This window comes from Panicum hallii, chromosome 2, assembly GCF_002211085.1.
Source record: "Panicum hallii strain FIL2 chromosome 2, PHallii_v3.1, whole genome shotgun sequence".
NCBI classification, from domain to species: domain Eukaryota; kingdom Viridiplantae; phylum Streptophyta; class Magnoliopsida; order Poales; family Poaceae; genus Panicum; species Panicum hallii.
This window is the reverse complement of record NC_038043.1, coordinates 43,543,896-43,561,877: the sequence shown is the minus strand read 5'-3', so window position 1 is coordinate 43,561,877 and position 17,982 is coordinate 43,543,896. Positions and strand designations below refer to the sequence as shown.

The window sequence follows — 17,982 nt, the reverse complement described above, 5'->3', positions numbered from 1 at the left end:
GCATAGTGGCAATTCTGCGAAACCTAATTTGATGCTCTAGATGTTGATATCTTTTAATATACCTGGTCAATATGTTAGATAAAATTGACTCAGTACAAAACTAAATTAAAGTGAACTACAATTTAAATTAGAGTGACCCCCCTATCTACAAGAAACCAGTTACTCCATGTTTCCTGTAGCCAAGCCCAGGGTACCGATATACCCGATCCAACACCAAACCTGCAAGAAAACGGTTATCCATGCATGCTTCCAGGCCCAGGAACTGAACGTACCTCCCCCCGTGAATCTGGCAAGAAATAGCTATGCATTCATGCGCCACGCGCAATGTTGCGTCGCAGCCAGCAACGATCACACCCGGCTAGGCAGCCACCGACCACCGAGTACGAGCGCCAGTGGCTGCCGGCGAGGGGGCCTCGCCTCACCTCATGTACGAAACCCCGGCCACCGCAGTCCGCAGCCGAAACAGACGCTGCAATTCTCATGGACCCTCTGGCGCGGGCAAAGCTGGCTGGAGCCGCTAACAATTCCTTCTAGCGGCAGCCGGCCGTGGGGCTAGCGGCAGCCGGCAGCCCGCCGGCGGACGTCGTACGCGCGGGGGGCCGCAAGCGTAGCCGGTCGGCAGCAAGGACGAGCCACTTGGGGAAGTGGAAGCCGCCGCACTTGCACCAGCGGACCGAACGGGGAAGACAGTACGGGGACTAGAGCGCAGGCCTTTCTCTGCAGCCACCAAATCGGGCTGCAGCGCATTTACTACTTCTGTGGGAGGTGGTACCGTATGTCTCTGCTACCTTGCCTACCTAGGCAAGGCTGCAGCTGTGGCATGCATGCAGCGGATATGGACCCCAGTGCGTGCAAGCACTCTGGACCAGACGGGCAGAGGCAACTAGATAGGCCTACCCAATGGCCCGCTCCAAGATCTCGACTGTTCATCGACACCTGTCCAGCGTCCATATGAAGCCCAGAGCAAATAAAGCTAACTGTGCACGAGGAACCCAGGAGCAGCAGCGCAACAGTACTACTGAGCACTGACCGTGTTTGCAGACCAATTACCTTCACCTTTTCAACATCGGTCCCCGGCCGACCGCCCGCGAGGATCAAAGGCTGGAGTGGACAAGGGCAGATGCAATTATGCAGAGGTCCACCCTCCGCTGCTCCGCAGCCCAGTGAGAGCGGGGCGGCCACCGAACCCGCCAGGACCATCACGGTGCGCTGGCGCCTCAACCGAAGGCTGCGGGAGAATCTCGGGTCCGCTGTCACTTTTGCCCTGGGCATCACAAAACATTATGCACATCCACAGGTCAGGATCAGCCTAGCGGCTTCCTTCGCCAAAACCTTTCTCTGTGCTTGTCGAACTGGACACCCAGGAACGATTGGACCATTACATGACTGTTTTGTTAGGGAAAAGGTGAAACACACGCACACAAAACTTGCTGCGGAATCAGCCACAATTGCAGGTTTCAGCATCTTGCTTGACTGCTGTTACCCGGGAGCCCGCGTCGTGGATGTCTGATGAGTAGTCGCCGGTGAAGTTCCACAGGATGGCAAGGGAGAAAACCCCCAGGGGCCTCGAGCTGGATGCGTAGCTGCCTTCGTACATGTTACCGCTTTTCACCACCACCACCATTTCAGACTTCTCTCTGAGGAGGAGGTCAATGACATGCTCCACGGTTGTTGAAGTAGGCACGCACAGCGGTGGTCCTCTGGACATAGAAAGAAGAGGCGCGTCCAGCTGAAAACGGAAAACGAAGTTAGTCTAGAATCACAGGAGCACTGGAAACATCAATTATTATGGTGTTTATTGTAGCCTGGTATGATGTTTTACAGTGGTGTGATCCATTCAATTCAGATAAGTACTACGCATTTCTGCTTTTTTTTTCTTAGACAAAGATGCATTTGCGCTCTTTAGTATCACAGTATTGATATGACCCTATTATTAACCATGATTCCATGAACCGGTTCACAGTTATTTCATGTTGTTTGTTTTTTCTTCATAGAAATAGGAATTTTTGCTAAAATCATTATAGGTCACTGAGAAACTGACATGACAAAAACAGAATATCCAAACTCTCTGGTTTGTCAAATCATGGTCCTTGTTGCTAAAAAACAGTGCCGAATCATTAGCTTGTGTACAAGAATCGACAATATCTTGCTTACGTGGACTGAAAGGACAGCGCAACATACCTTGGTACAATCATCTCGGTGAACAATTCCAACGCAACCTCCCCAATCATCCACAAGAGGAACTGCGCGATCTTCTAAGAACCGCATCACAACTTTCCGCAAGATTAAGTCAGCAGGTAATGGTCGAGATTCTTGAAATGGAACCATATACTTCTCAACTGGATCATTCAAGATAATCTACAATTTCAATGGACAGAACTTCAGATTTGAACAAGCAAAGTGAAGGAATACAAGATAACAATGTAACGAACAAACTACCTGTGGAAATACATGGGGCCTTAGAAGAGAGTTGGTGAATCCAGATAAGCTTTCAACTTTAACGGCAACCTGTTAGCAACAACAAGAAATTAGCTTCAAAGGTGACTGTACTTTCACTTTGATACATTCAAGCTTGTAGAAACTGGCGAAAGATACATAAATATTTGCCATATTCTCCTAGATCCTGGTATCAGTCCCAATATCAAATTAAATTCCAGTTTATTAAATCCAGATACACAACCACATGCAACAATTCAATTCTCATCAGGCCTTCCATACATTTCAACAAATGAGAACCGTTATGAAGTAGATATTGCCACCTACACGTTGGTCCTGTATTTCAGAACCCAAGTTGTCATTTGCATAAGAAAGAAAACAAAAGTAGACCAGCCAGGTACAGTTCACGGCTCTCCATCTGATACTTGGTGTATAACCACCTGTTGGACTTTTATCCTCAGAAGACAAAACAGTTCCATTTAAACTAGACTATAAGCAGGCAAATTTAATTTTCCTCACATAATAAACTAAGGCATGATGTTTCCCTAGACAGATGGAGTGGTTAAGTCATCACCATAGAAGAAGATTATGGATCACAACTTGATATTCCTTGACCAATATGAAGTATTATGCTATCTTGAAGTTATGAAGTTCACATGAGTGATGTTATGAATCTTCAATGCATATAGATTCCAGGAAAGTGCTACATTAATCCACGACTTAGCAAAACAAGGTATTTACAGACTTTAAAGTGGGAGGGAGCCTCGTCGGTAGCAAGACTAGACATTCTAATTTTTCAATCTAATACTAAAGAAGGGACAACAGCCTCTTCAGTTAAAGCAGTACAAATTAAAACTATATACTGTATGTACAAATGAAGCACTACAGCTGTTGTATAGCTAGAGGCATAAATGAAGCAGTAACAATAAAAAAGAATCTGAAACGACTTCATATGTTTGTTTCAAAAAAAGAAAAAAACTTTCATATGCATGCATTTTAAAATCAAGTAGCAACAAAACACATGCAAATAGCATAAAAGTTCATGTCAGCAAACTAGAACTACAAATACTAACACCAAAGACATTTTTAATAGCTATTTCGTGCATGTACCATTGTTCGCTGAAGTGTAGGATAAAGAGGGGTAGAGGAAGCAGAGATAGATTAAGGCAGCAAAACATACAAGAAAGAATCAGAAACTACACTGATAACAGAATCATGTGAAAGAGATCATAGTGCTGCTCCAGGAATGAAAAAAATCTAAGAAGAAGAGACATACCAGACCTACTCTACTCGTCCAAGAGAAACATTCCTTCTCATTCACTATTCTTCTTAGAAGCCCTCTAGCCAAATCTATCTGAAAAGATTTAATCAGGGAGCTATAAGAAAATGGGGGCATGACCTATTGAAAAAGTTAAAGACTAAGCAAAGTTAAACATCAGGAGTACAATAATATAGATAGATAAGCATAATCGTGCCCATGGTGCAGCTACCTTGAATACGGTAACATGGCTAAATCTGACAACATAAAGGAGGCAGTTTAACCTATCAGTGGACTTGACATTTCTAGAACCCTTAGTTCCCCCAAGATTTTGTACCTCATACAATACTAAGTTTTCATAAGATCATAAAATTAGAATTGTATATTGAATCGAATCATTGGCTCCTATATGGAAATGGGAAAAGATGTACTTGTAGTAGCACTGCAGCACAATGAGATCTCTTCAACCTAGGAAAACACTTCAACAAGAAATTTATACTTCTCATTTCTTCTTACAAGCTAGACAGTGAATAATTTACTTATTGATACCACATGACAACATAGTTTGTTGGAAGGGCTTACCAATAACGTCATCATTGCATAAGAACTCTACCTACAACAGTAACTACATTTTAATAGCATATACTTCTATAAATCCCTAACAGGCATTTCAATAGCAAGCACCTAACACAAAAACGGACTAGTGTTTTGTACGTTGGTTACCTAGTATGCATCTCAATTCCAAAGGACTTGTTGCTTTATCCTAGCCAAATTAGCAAAATTCATACCAAAGGAGCCAAGGCATTGCATATACATGAATCCAAATCAGCATTGCCAAAAAAGTATATTTTATCCTAGGCTTCATTTCCACCTGATTGTTATTTATAGCAGCCTCCATTAATAACTCATGCGCCTCTTCTTTTGCTGCACGACTAATGGATCCAACTGAATCTGGCCACATGCGCTTGCTCAATCTCGTGACCATATCAACATCACCTCTGGTAGCAAAAGCTCTCATGATTGAAAGATAAAGATGAGGTTTAGGTCTCAGATCTTTGTTGCTGCCAGACTGCTTTATTATATCACCAAAAATGCAAAGGGCCCCTACAATAACCACCAAAAAGGTCAAAAGCATATTAGTACAGAAATGTGTACACCTAGCATAATTCATAAGCAAGAGAATTTTATCCCATAAACAGATTACCCTCTCACGATCCATGATCTAGAAAACACATGAAAAAGTATTGCCTTTGTTCGGCATGAGGATTTTGGTTGCCTCATCCACATGTATATTCACTTAAACAAAAACCAAGAGTTTCTCACTTAACTGTAGTACACCTAAAGTTAGTCTGTACATTACACATTGAAAAAATCTCAATAAATACATACTCATACTTCATGCTATTATTTGTATAGTTATTTCTAGCTTTCCTTTTTACCCAGTCCAGGTGAGATTTTTTTTTCCCAAAAATATTGTAGGTGCACATATTACACAAGGTGTGAATTGCTTAAAGATATTTTGAACAAATGTAAAAAAAACCCTAAACTCAGGTGTACTCAAGATAACATTGTCATTCCAGGACCAATTAGGAATTAAGAATTATGAATGTGCTCAATCAATCATTGAAGAGAAATCAAGGCGTGGTGAATATAAGCTAGAGAAGTTGTCAAAATATTAGGATAGACCAAGTGGTGGAGCTTGGGTACAAAAGAGAGGCCAAGCTAAGAAAAATAATGCAAGTTTTGACACTTTTGTTACAACGCAAGTGAAAAGAACGAAGCACTAGCTTAAAGAAAATATGAAGAATATTATGCCTTCATGGACCATAGCATTTAAGGCATGGGCCTGAAAAACCAGGTCTGATCCTAATCAAATTGATTGACAATACTAGCATCTAGTAGGCAAAGGCATCAAGTACTGTCAAGTATTTTGCTTCTGCACAACAGTAATGCAGAAATCAACCATACTAATAGCAAGTCATCCGTAGTTCACAAAATGATTTTGTTGTAAATTTTAATACCTGTATATGATGCTTTAAAACATACAACACGGTTGGACAAATAGGTCAAGTTATTATAAATGTTAGCACAAATACCACGGGCCAAGAAAAGCTCCAACATTTTAGGTATTTTGGATTGGTTGTGCCACAAGTAGATATAAAAGGGTAAAAAGAAGGTTAGCTTGTAACACTGCAAAGATGTGCCAATTGGAAAATTAAAGGAGAGGATGAAAGGGGGTGTTAGATCACTTGTTAGTCTTAGTGAGACACTGATGTTATTTTACAACTTGCAAATTCAATGCAGTGTTAGCGCAAAATTGTGCCACTAAAAAGATGCTATAGAGCTTACCATCAATGGATCCACAAGCTAGCAAGGCATCTATCATAGCAGTGTATGCAGTCCTATCGATTGAAAGCAGTGAAGATTTCATCTCCACAACAATCTTCAAAACTGAATAAAGGTCCCGGCTAATTCCTAAACCCTGCAGCATGCTTCAATCACTTTCAAAATTAATAACAAATAAAAACAATAGCAAGCACAAAGAGTGATCAAACTACTTATTCATTATCTTAAAGGCATTCTTCGGAAATTCAATCAAATTTCTCGATTTGAAGTCTGTAACACATATGTCTTCTTTTCTGATGATGAAGATGATGCGTTCTCAAGAGTAAAAAATGAAGAAATGGAACAACCACTTTAATATCATTGCTTAACATTGTCAAGTTGTCAAGAAAACAAGTATAGTGTAGATGCTATTATTTTCTGTCATGAAAGTAAAATAAATGATGCAGTGTAAGAGCCACTACAATAGCACTGTCCAATAACATAAAAAGAAAACAGAGTGTAGCCGTAAGCTTGTAATTTTTACAATAAAACCAAGGCATAACACCATCTGCTGTTCAGTATCAGGCAATGAGGCAACACACCTTAAGTAATGTTGTGTAGGTAACAGCATCCGGAAGGAGTTCAGCATTACTTTCCCTTTTAGCTTCTTCCTGCATTGTAATATAATCAACTCATTTTCATTACACAATGCAATTACTTATATACCAAAACAATTAAGTGGCTAAAACTGGCCTTTCCAACACTTGTGTGACACCTTCATATCTTCAAGAAATTGGATAGCTTTATCAATCTCTGACGATTTTACACAGGCAGAAATGATGGTGTTGTAGGTCAATCTATCAGGCTTCAACCCTTGACGCAATATCTCATCTTTAACGGTCAAAGCTCCAAGAGGGAAGTTGCTTTTAATGTATCCCTGGAGTATGATTGAGATTATTTTTTTGGTAATTACAGTGGTTGATGAAAAGGAAAGTAGACATATTAACAGTAATGGAAACTCAGTCACATTGTACCTTCATCAGTAAGTTGTACAGTAAGACAGAGTGACCTTCATAAAGGACTTTGCGGAAACGGGCGACAAGAGCATTGGCACGCCTCATATCTCCTGGATAAATTGAAGTTCAATTCCATCAGTAAACGGACAGCTACAGGTAGTGCAAGTGAGCAAAGAGTATTTGAGGAATATTGTAGCTACAGCATAGTAAATTTGTAACCAAAATGTAGACATGAGAATAATTGGCCAGTTCCTGTTCAAACTTACTCTCAGATATACTTTGGGAATTGAAACGATGAAAATAAATATATCCATGTCATAAGTAAAGAGAGTTGTTTAGTGATTACTTGTCTTGTTATACTTATTTCAAGTTTTCAATTATATTAGTATCTGCACATTACAATAAGTAGAATCTAACCAACACACTGTATTCCATGGGCACCACTGTGGGATCATGTATCACATGAAGGTTAAAGATCAATCTTGTACCAACCTGCTTCAATAAGGGCATTTAGAAAACCACAAATGAGGTGAGGGGAGAGCCTGGGGCTCCCAATCGAAGAATCTTTCTCAATTGATTCCAGTATTTCAAACGCTTCATCAATCCTTCTCGCTATACCCAAGCCCTTCAATGGATAGCAATGTAAAATATAAACATTTGCACCATAAAGATGCCTCAGCTCCTAAACTGAAGCACATTTTTTTTTGGGGGGGGGGGGGGGGGGGGGGGGACTTTGGTCATATATCATGCAAACAAACACATTCAACATTATACCCTAAAACATCAGTCCATTTATCAAAGGATGCATAACGTATTCTAAAGGATGAAATCCTGAATGCAACAATAAGAAGGCAATTGATGATTAAGAGTTGATATGTAATATGGTTAGCATTCAGACAATCTGATGTGTAAGTTTAGTTTAGGTTACAAGGGGATAAAAAGAGTGGACAACTCTATATTAGTTGGAAAATTACTACATTACTTTCTAGAAAATGAAAAGGAAACATAATAACCCTAACTGGAAGTCTGGACTTCAGGTTTCAAAGGTGCTGAATTGTTTCTTTTTGCTGACAAATGCATTGTTTAAAACTTAAGTTGATGGAAATATTAATGAATTTAGATTATCATCCTATAGAAGCTCTATAAAGCACTAGAGCTTAAGTCTCCAGCAATAAACATAAGTAATGTACTGTAACTGCTCCTAGATAGCTCTAGTAAGCATTGTAGTAAAAGGCCTTGATGCAAACATCAGTCCATTTATGAAAGGACGCAAAATGTATTCTAAAGGATGAAATCCTGAATGTAACAATAAGAAGGCAATTGATGATTAAGAGTTGATATGTAATATGTTTAGCATTCAGACAATCTGATGTGTAAATTTAGTAAAAGGTTACAAGGGGATAAAAAGAGTGGAGAACTCTATATCAGTTGGAAAATTACTACATTACTTTCTAGAAAATGAAAAGGAAACATAATAACCCTAACTGGAAGTCTGGACTTCAGGTTGTTTCTTTTTGCTGACAAATGCATTGTTTAAAACTTAAGCTGATGGAAACATTAATGAATTTAGATTATCATCCTATAGAAGCTCTATAAAGCACTAGAGCTTAAGTCTCCAGCAATAAACATAAGTAATGTACTATAACTGCTCCTAGATAGCTCTAGTAAGCATTGCAGTAAAAGGAAGCATTGTAGTAAAAGGCCTTGATGCTATCATGCCCGAACTGCTTGTGGTCAGAGAATGGTTTCGTCATTGATTTTAGGATGCTCATAGGTGGAAAGTGAAAGCAAATATGGAAGATCCGAATGGGAGGACTCCTGATTACTGAGTTTACTATTACCAACGTTGAAACACTGGAAACAAATATCAGGTTCCTTGAGTAGTTTGGGATATAATCTACCTACATTTTAGAAATGTGGTTGTTCCTTGGTGTAGCAGAACTGTTTCTTCAGAAAGGAAAAGGAATTGACGCATAAAATCCTATCAACGGTAGAATGTACATAATTTCTGTGTTCTCTTCCACAGAGCAAAGTCATGCTCTTTTGTTTGACACAAACAGATTTTCGCGAATACAAAGGAGAGCCGCATATCATTTCATTAAAGAAGGAAAAAAGAAGTACAAAACTCTGAGGTTCATACACGCACTAGAAGCTTAGATCAAATGTGTCACTGATCAATGAAAACATGATCACAACTTAACGAACCCCAAATTTCAATCCTTTTAACATCCATCGAAACAGGTTTTCTATCAAAAGAATCGGTACACATATCTACATATTTCACATACCGTTTTCTAACAAATCATAGGTGTTCCAGCAAATTGACGCATTAGCACTAATCAGTCAGTAGTCAATCCAGTTCCCAACTTATATATTGAACACAATTACACAAACCATTGGTAAAGATTAGTAAACAAATTTAAGTTTGTATACAATTTCCCTTCTGTGAATGCCAAACAGAACTCACTGGATACACATTCTTATCACAGATTTTTATGATAGGTTATGTTGTTGGAACTCAAATAATTCTTCTTCAGCTTGTCTCCCCATTTCCACCAGATACCAGCATTCATAACCAGTTAGAACAAATAGTTGAACTCATGAAATTTTATGCTAAGTGTTAAGGCAGCGCACCTTGAGCAGGATGCCATAGGAGACGCCGTCTACGCCGCATCCCCTGGGCCCGCGCATTTCCTCGAAGAGCAGGAGCGCGCGGTTGACGTCGCCGCAGCGCACGCAGGCCTCTAGAACCGCATTCATGACGATGGTGTTGAGTACCCCACCCGCACGCACACGTCGCTGCGCCGCCTCCACCTCCTCCATAATCTGCGCCTCCCAAACCCCCGAGTCAGCGCTGACCAAAAATAGAACAAACCCAACGGCCGGACGTGTACACGGAGAGGGAGGGCGCACGAGGCGAACCTGGGCGAGCTGCCTGCGGCGGGTGAGGTCCACGATGCGGGCCGTGAGACGGCGGAGGTCGGTGGACGGGGACGCGGCCCGGGGGCGTGGGTGCGGGCGGCGCCCTGGGGGACGAGGGGAGGAGAAGATCCTGGAAGCATCGACAGGGCGGCGGAGGCGTGGCTCGCGTGGCCCCGGCGCTGGCGAAGGGGAGAGGAACCGCGGCGGCCTTATCATCATCATCTCTTCTCTCGCCGCTACCGCTGCCACTGCCGCCGACCACTGCTGCGTGTCGCGAGCACGAGCGCGCGGTGCGAGTGGATAAAGCGGGGGGGCGCACCGGCCGTGGGCTGGTTGGGCTGCGATCGCCTCGGATTTCTGGCCAAAAATGGGCCTCTCGAAAAGTATGCGTGGCTCCATTCTGGCCCAAATATGGCCTGTTCAATCGTGTTCCCACCTCTCTTACAAGTGGGTCCAGTTGTGGCCCGCGACCCAGGCAGCCCCCTCACCTCTTCTGTCGAAGCTGCTGCCGTCGTCGTCGCTGACACCTATCGCCGCTTCCAGAGTCGCCGGCGGCGGGTGTTCTCCCACGGTGAGTGCTGCCCGTCGCCTTCCGTCTCAGCGATCTGCGTGATTCTTACCCGTCGGATTTTACCAGCTGCTCGTGCGGTGAGGGCGGCGAGGCGGCGGGACGTGAGGATGATGGGCAGCAACAGCGGCGGCGGGGGCGGAGGCCCTGGCGGGGGCATGGGTCAGGGCATGGGCGTGCCCGTGGGTGGAGGCGGGGACGGGCGGCACGACGACGAGGCCGCGCTCACCGAGTTCCTCTCCTCGCTCATGGACTACACCCCCACGGTAGGGTGCCGCCGCCCCATCTCGCCTTCTCTCTACTTTTCTGTCTCTTGGCTTAGCCCTGATGCTTGGTTCGGTGGTGTTGGAGATTCCCGATGAGCTGGTGGAGCACTACCTCGGACGCAGCGGATTCCACTGCCCTGACCTCCGCTTGTAAGTGCTCATCTGCTTGCCAATCTCTCCCAGGAAGGCTTATTTCCCCCCTAGTAGACTTGATTGATAGTTGTAAGCTATCAGTGCCTAGATTCATTATATTTAGAAATAGAAATTTCTTGATTTCCTGCTTACATTATCTGAGTCGTGTTTTACAGAACGAGATTGGTTGCTGTAGCCACCCAGAAGTTCCTTTCGGACATTGCAAGCGATTCTCTTCAGTGAGTTAATATACCGTCTCGTCATTATTCAGTAATTATCTTCTTAATATCAAAGATTTGGTGTCCTTCTGCATATTCGAGAATAAAACAGTATTGTTCCTTTCTTACATGCCAATGCAAATCTAATGTGCAGTTGCCTATGTTTCTTTGTTTCCATAGGTACTTGACTTCAATCTAAATCCATGTCCCTAATTGCATGTACTATTCTTGTGGAATTATTCATTCATGAATAGTGTAATATTGGAATGATAGGCAAAAGTTTTGCAGTTATGATCCTAGTTCTCATTGAATTTGCATTTATAATAGTTGTAACTCTGTAACATTCTCAATTCCTGAAACACTATTCACTGTGTGCTGCTCCTGAAAACTAGCATGCCATCATAGTGATGGATTTATCCTTTTCATGAATATACCTTCTTTTCTTCACAAAAGAAAATAATATACCTTCTTTTTTAGTCTGGTAAGTGATAACATCTTCCCTAAAAATATAGTATGATCTCTCCTTGGAATTTTCTAAACTATCTGAGTGTTCCTGGATCCTTCTGCCTCTACTTACTTCCTCTCTGGGTTCTTGGTCATTAAAGGAGTTATTTTCTTCTTAAAGGATGAAATTCTGATACAGAATGGATGTGCATACACTATGTACCTGATTGTGAGAACTATCATCATTTCATAGTTAAGCTTCTTGGTGTGCTTAGTGTTTTGGTGTTCTCAAAAGATTAGTATTTATTTGTTCAAACCATGTAGGTTTGAGGCTTAGATATTCTTGTGCCATTTGGGGGTTATGTTGTAAATTTATCAGGGTCTTGTTTTATTGTTTCTTTTTCATCACTGTATGACATTCTCTACTCTTCACTATATAGCAAACCAGTGTAAGGATATCATTAGCAGTATGTGTGATATACACTGTTGGTGTGTCATAATTTGTGCACTAATTTGATTATTACATTATTCTTTCCCTTCAACTAGGCACTGCAAGGCCAGGGTAGCAGCACCAATCAAAGACAATAAGAGCAAACAGCCTAAGGTGAATTTACTCTCTAGTGAACTTTTCATGCCCCTAGCATTAATTTTTTTTAAGTATCCTTATGCTTACCACATTTTCTATAAAAAAATATAATTTGCAGGATAGGCGCCTTGTACTAACTATGGATGATCTTTCTAAAGCCTTGCGTGAGGTAAAAAGTTTCCATTTAATTCTTCATTTCTGCAATTTTGCTTTAGTATGCAGCAGCTGACCGTTTACTAAATCTTTTTCTTTATCTTGAATCCAGTTGAGTGAAAAATGAGTCAGGAGTGAATTATTTGGTTTAGACACTATAGCAATTAGTTTCCTCAGGACTGAAATCTCCGCACTGTTTCCTCAAACTTAAACAGGTTATGTAGAATCAGTTTGATATGCTCCATGATCCTCACGACCAAAATTCATAAGGAAGAAACTACTGTTAGCAGCAGTTAAAAGAGTACATGAACAAAGACTTAACAATACATGAAATTGGCATGAGAACATGCCTTGGGCTGCACACTTGGAGATTTAATGATTGCAGATCTTAATGATGATTGATTTCCTTCGATTCAAGAATGTTAGACTAGATATGATCAATTTCAGCAACCCAGCGGCTAAATCAAGTCACCGATGGCCTGTATCTTTTGCAAGAGTGAACTCCACACCATCTTCTGTTATTTATACTTCTCATGCACCTAAATATACAAAGCCAGTAAGCCATATGGACATCAGAGATCAGAACATACTGGTTTTCTTTGCCTGTACTTATTAAACCAAAATTATCAACACTTCTCCCCGTTCGGAAGAGATTGCTGCAGCTGCTAGACTTTAACACCAGCAGCGGCTAGAGCAGCTAGTCCTGCAGCCGCAGCTGCAGCACAGTAGAAAAAAGGGCAGTCCTGTAGCACAGTCATTGTAAGGAAGAAAACTGGGTTGTTGATGTTACTGAAGATTTTGAAATCACAGTCCGTTTCCCATGTAAATGTATCATATGTGCATGGTGAAATCAGTGAAACAATGGAGCTGCCAAGTCAAACTTCAAATTGCCAATCTAACTTCGCATTTGCTGACCACCTTAGTGACGTTACCCCTGTAAGTTTAATGGTTCATGCAAAACCATTGACACGAATACAATTATATTCATGGAAGTAAGCAGTTCCAGAATCTAAAATGTAGGAATTTCACTGAAAACAGTAATAAACGAATGTAATGGAATTTCCACTTCCCCGATTTGGCCTAAATCTGTTGGTCCAATTAGCACTACCTGTAAGGCTATCTCGAAGCCACGGTGTATCTTTCCACACCAATGTGTCTTTTCTGGTTGAACTTTAGTAATCAAAATCAAGGTATATTTTGTACCATGGCAGTGCTGTTAAGCAGGATGGTATTGTTTCTGTTCTTTCTTATGTTCCGAATAAGTCTACCTTCCATCGAAACCTTGCACGAAGGTTCATGCTCTATACCATACATAGTTCATAATGTTTATAGAGGGTTTCTTCAGCATCCACTGTTGAGACATCCTTAGAACTTAGATTTGATAAAATCCTGATCTTTTTTTTATAAGACATGCTTCTTAGCGTACCTCTTAACTTGAAGTTTCCACATTCCTGAACAACACCTCATGGCATCATTGTTGGAAGAATAGAGTTACTGCTAACTTTAATCTTAATTCTTAAAATATCTATCCTGTTTAGGCTTAGGTACTTACAGGATCCCCTAGTCTACGAGCAGCACATCCTTCTAATTTTGATATCATGCAATTTGAAGATGATTGTAGCATTTCATACTCCCATGACAAATGCTAATATGTACAATGAAGCATCTAACACTGCAGTGAACATGGTCAATATTTAGGCTAAAGTTATATTGTTTTATAGTAAATATCGATAATAGTTGCTGGACCACTTTCCTCCATATTAGCACTTGATTCATTTGTGATCTTATACTCACAATAAACTTTTCTTGCAGCATGGTGTGAACTTGAAACACGCTGAGTACTTTGCAGACAGCCCTTCAGCAGGAATGGCTCCTTCAACGAGGGAGGAGTAGATTGGATTGAGCCAACCTGTACCAAGTGTCTAAGTGGAACTGGGAATTATACAGGGATCATGTCAATGAATAGCCTGTCCGCATTCTTGCCCAATTTGATGTAACGGTGTACTAGCATAGCCTCCAAAGTGTGGACTCCATCGCTATTCGTGCTGTATTATTACTGACCATTAGAGTCTGATTTCATACTTATTAAGATTGTATTATCAGTGCTGATTAGTCTGTCTCGGTTAGATTATCAGGAGACAAGTTTATCTTATCCATGTCTGAATTGCTGGAACTCAAGTCAATTTGTCGATGCTCTTAATACAAACTGACTTAAGTGAAATTATGAAAATAAACTTCACAGAATGCATCAACAGAATGGAACAGGGCATAGGCATAATTGCATATCCTGTCATTGACTTAGTCATCTGTTATGATTGATAAAATCAGTCTTCGTAACCTACAGTCCTACAAGGTCGCGGGTATGATTGACCAAACATCATGAATATTTGAAGGAACAAAAATTATACTTATAAATTTAGGGAATATTTTGCTAGCAAAAACAATTGTAGCACGAACCCTTGAGGCAGCCCTTCCCAGGGTGGCAAATTGGTAAGCTACCCCTGGCCTTAGGAGACCATCTCTTTGCACGGTTCTAGATCCCTTATTCCTCCATCATTGATCGACTGATTAGTGTGTACTTTCACATGATTACACTGATTGGTTGTGCCCGTGCTTTTGTCTATGGCGAAACACTAGAAAACCTATAGAGGCATGGAAAGGTCGCCTCATGCTACCATCAACCGTACCCATGTACCATGCACGCTTGACTTTGTTTTGTTAATTTGTCAACACATGAATCAAATTTCTTACCCTATTTTTTATGAAACGAATTAAAAAAACTTTTTTACACATTTCATCTTTTCAATGCAGTTGGATCTCTGAAAGGGACCAGCCCTAGTATCATATTTTTAGGCCACCAACCCACCATCAGGGGTTTAAACTTTGCATAGTCTGGTCACTCTCCAATTTCTATATGTATGACCATCGACATAGACATTTATAATCACAAGTTTCTCAGGTCTATAGTGTGTTTTCACTTGCATAAAGTGACAAAAATAAAAGAGAGAGCTTTGACTCCATCACAAGTTCACGACCATTTTGTGCTTACGATCTAGGAGAGATTAACAAATCATGGCCGGCGCAATGATACGCTTTAATAATTCAGACAGTAACTGATCTATAGTGTGAAAATGAAAATCATTGAATGAGTGCAGTAGAAAAGTTGCACACCTCGAATATCCTTCTAGGATTTACCGGTATCATTGGTTAACTACTTAACTGTTTTTCAGAATGTAGTCAGTTCTACGTACGTCAAGCTGATTTCGCGCAGAGGACAAAAGGAACTTCGTCAAGTTCGGCTTGTTTAACTCGTCTGTCACATCCAAAAGAGTGAAACTGCAAGTTAACCTCGTAAGTGACTGTCATGATGATATTAATGAGACAAAAAATAAGTAACAAGTGTTACTTCTATCCATGGATAAACTAGAATATCATAGGTCAAGTGGGTAACTTGGATATCTAACTCTGGTGCACAAATAATCATGTTGTTGAATTGCCTCCCAAAAAAACGTCTCAAATTGTTCGCTTGGTCGCTTTCAGTTTATTTATTATTGTACATGTTCAGTGAAAGGTATAATGCCCTTTTATCTCAGCGAGTATATATATTCATTATTTCTACAACACTGAAGGCAATCGTCTTCCGGCTTTATTTATATACAAGCTTTTTCCTAACGCTGTTGCTCATCGACAGGTCAAATCATCCCATGGTAAAAAAAGGTAAAAGCAAGAGCTTTTGACTTTCCCGTGCTATCATTCTTCTCTAATCTTTTGAATTCCCAATCGCCATCTACTACTCAAACATGTAAGAGCCTAAGAGCATGGCATGACAATGTATGAAATGAAGTCATACATGAGGCTGGGTCAGCAGGTGCAGCCTCTACATGGCTCAGGGAGGCAGCAGCTAGTACCTAAGAGTTCACAACGGCAAGAAATAAGAAGATAGATTAATCTGAGCTTATCCTAACAGCACAATGACAATACTTTTTTGCTGCCATTATTGACAAGATTACGCATGACACCATGCTGATGGCTGATCACTGTTTGGAAGGAGTCACAAAGCTCCACGGGATTCCTAAATCCAAACGCTAGGTCAGGCGAAGACAAGGAGAAAAGGCTCAGAAAAACAGCAAGTCCTCCACCACTTTGATCACTTTTGAGTGAAAAACACAATCGATCGATGGATCATTCCGGCCTCACATTCCTTTTGGAAAAAGATGGCAATGATACTACCTTTTTGATCGGTGTCGTCTATCTGCCTGTCATTTCCTCTCGTTTCAAGCACAAACCAGGTCAATGCGGGCCTCTTTTTGTGCCGGCTGGTATATATGGTATGGTATCCAGGAAAGTGCCCGGAGCTGCATGGTGTTCTCATTTGGGGGGTTCCTCAGCTGGTTGGCCGGCTAAATTGGTGTGAATCTCCATCCACATCCACTTGTGATGTGTAGGCCGGCGAAGCTCCAACAGTCTAATCATTCCTGAACATTGTCTTGATTCTTTCATTTTTACCTTCTGCAAATTTTGGGTCGAGCCATGTGGGGTCATAGAGCAGAGAAAAAGTGACTAGTTCAGTCCCATTTGGGCCCATTTGGGAAATGGAACCGTCGGAATTTACAATATTTTTTTAATGAACGCTACTGTAGGTGCTAGTACCTACATGAACTTTTCCATTAATAAGATTTGTGAATTTTTACAGGAAGAAATTGCATTCCAAGTTTATATATCTCCAATACCTTTTTTTCTGCTGTTTATATATCTGTACTTCCTGCTGACCCTAAAATTTAAACGCTCAACCCAAACCAGGTTGATGCAGATTTGATATATAAGAAAAATAAAACACTAAACATACCTTTTTTTCTAACAGTAGAGAACAATAGAATCTAACCATAATTAGGGAATTATTAGAGTATTTGACTGTTTACCCAAGTATTTGCATTAGGTGACCATAAGCAGAGAGTTACAGTACGTTCGGCCATGTTGACTTGAATTTGATTGTTATAAATTGAAAGCTAAGTTGTCGATCAATGGCAGCGATTACTTATTCACAGTAATCTGATGACAGATTTGTCACGGTATACGGTCGGCATCATCCCCAGCTAGGTTCGTCACCTGTTTGAAGAAAGTGATAGTGATCTTGTCCGATCTTCTCATTCTAAAGGCGGAACAGCTTGAAAGAATTGTCACGCTCACACGGCCGGAGTGTGTACGTCGGCTGCACTACGCATGTGTAGTAGAACAAGTTGTCCGCGAGTGGCTGCTGCCTTGGGGTTTTTTTTCCTTCTCCAAAAGCTTCTGACTGTTCAGTGGTTTTTGCTTCACTGGAAGGCGGATTTAGAGGCAATACGTTTCCCATAGCTTTTGCACCTCTGTTGGATAAGTTATCCTCCAAATAGGACCTGGAATAATTGATCATATGATGTGTGTTCAATCGTTTTCTTTAAAGTACTATCTTAAGAATCAGACTTAATTAGTTGCGTGTTGTCACCCTTTTATTTCTACGACCTAATTACGTGTTGTCACTCAGCACTACACTCTGAGTAATAAGGAACTAAGAAGCGAGTTAAAATTAAATTTTCCAAAGTTCGGTCTTGTTGATTTTATATATCAAAGAATTTTACTAACCACGCATTTCAAAAAAAATGCCGTAAGTCACCAATCTCA

The 17,982-nt window shown here is 41.0% G+C and overlaps 2 protein-coding genes across 2 annotated transcripts; one reads left to right on the top strand and one right to left on the bottom strand.

Annotated features, from left to right (window-relative positions):
* Window positions 1–1,298: 1,298 nt before the first annotated feature.
* LOC112880146 (pentatricopeptide repeat-containing protein At5g10690) lies at window positions 1,299–10,244 on the bottom strand. Its single transcript, XM_025944638.1, has 12 exons — window positions 9,958–10,244; window positions 9,670–9,861; window positions 7,528–7,660; window positions 7,054–7,145; window positions 6,795–6,956; window positions 6,622–6,690; window positions 6,044–6,176; window positions 4,566–4,798; window positions 3,713–3,790; window positions 2,440–2,508; window positions 2,182–2,358; window positions 1,299–1,729 (listed from the first exon to the last, which is right to left on the bottom strand). Exons 1-12 carry the CDS (start codon window positions 10,177–10,179, stop codon window positions 1,439–1,441), a joined length of 1,851 nt encoding a protein of 616 aa, XP_025800423.1. The 5' UTR covers window positions 10,180–10,244; the 3' UTR covers window positions 1,299–1,438.
* A 109-nt stretch (window positions 10,245–10,353) lies between these two features.
* On the top strand, window positions 10,354–14,494 carry LOC112880147 (transcription initiation factor TFIID subunit 10). The gene is made up of 7 exons (XM_025944639.1): window positions 10,354–10,528; window positions 10,595–10,791; window positions 10,877–10,941; window positions 11,100–11,162; window positions 12,132–12,189; window positions 12,290–12,340; window positions 14,137–14,494. The coding sequence occupies exons 1-7, from the start codon at window positions 10,369–10,371 to the stop codon at window positions 14,215–14,217; spliced, it is 675 nt and encodes a 224-aa protein (XP_025800424.1). The 5' UTR covers window positions 10,354–10,368; the 3' UTR covers window positions 14,218–14,494.
* The last annotated feature ends 3,488 nt before the right edge of the window (window positions 14,495–17,982 follow it).

Bases quoted from the DNA above. Each gene is read 5' to 3' on its own strand.
- LOC112880147 (XM_025944639.1), top strand. From the start codon at position 10,369: ATGGCCTGTTCAATCGTGTTCCCACCTCTCTTACAAGTGGGTCCAGTT. The intron at 10,792-10,876 runs GTAGGGTGCCGC...GTGGTGTTGGAG, and splicing joins TCATGGACTACACCCCCACG to ATTCCCGATGAGCTGGTGGA. The intron at 12,341-14,136 runs GTAAAAAGTTTC...CTTTTCTTGCAG, and splicing joins TTTCTAAAGCCTTGCGTGAG to CATGGTGTGAACTTGAAACA.
- LOC112880146 (XM_025944638.1), bottom strand. From the start codon at position 10,179: ATGATGATGATAAGGCCGCCGCGGTTCCTCTCCCCTTCGCCAGCGCCG. The intron at 7,146-7,527 runs GTTGGTACAAGA...CAATTTATCCAG, and splicing joins AAATGCCCTTATTGAAGCAG to GAGATATGAGGCGTGCCAAT. The intron at 2,509-3,712 runs GTATGTCTCTTC...TGTTGCTAACAG, and splicing joins GGACGAGTAGAGTAGGTCTG to GTTGCCGTTAAAGTTGAAAG.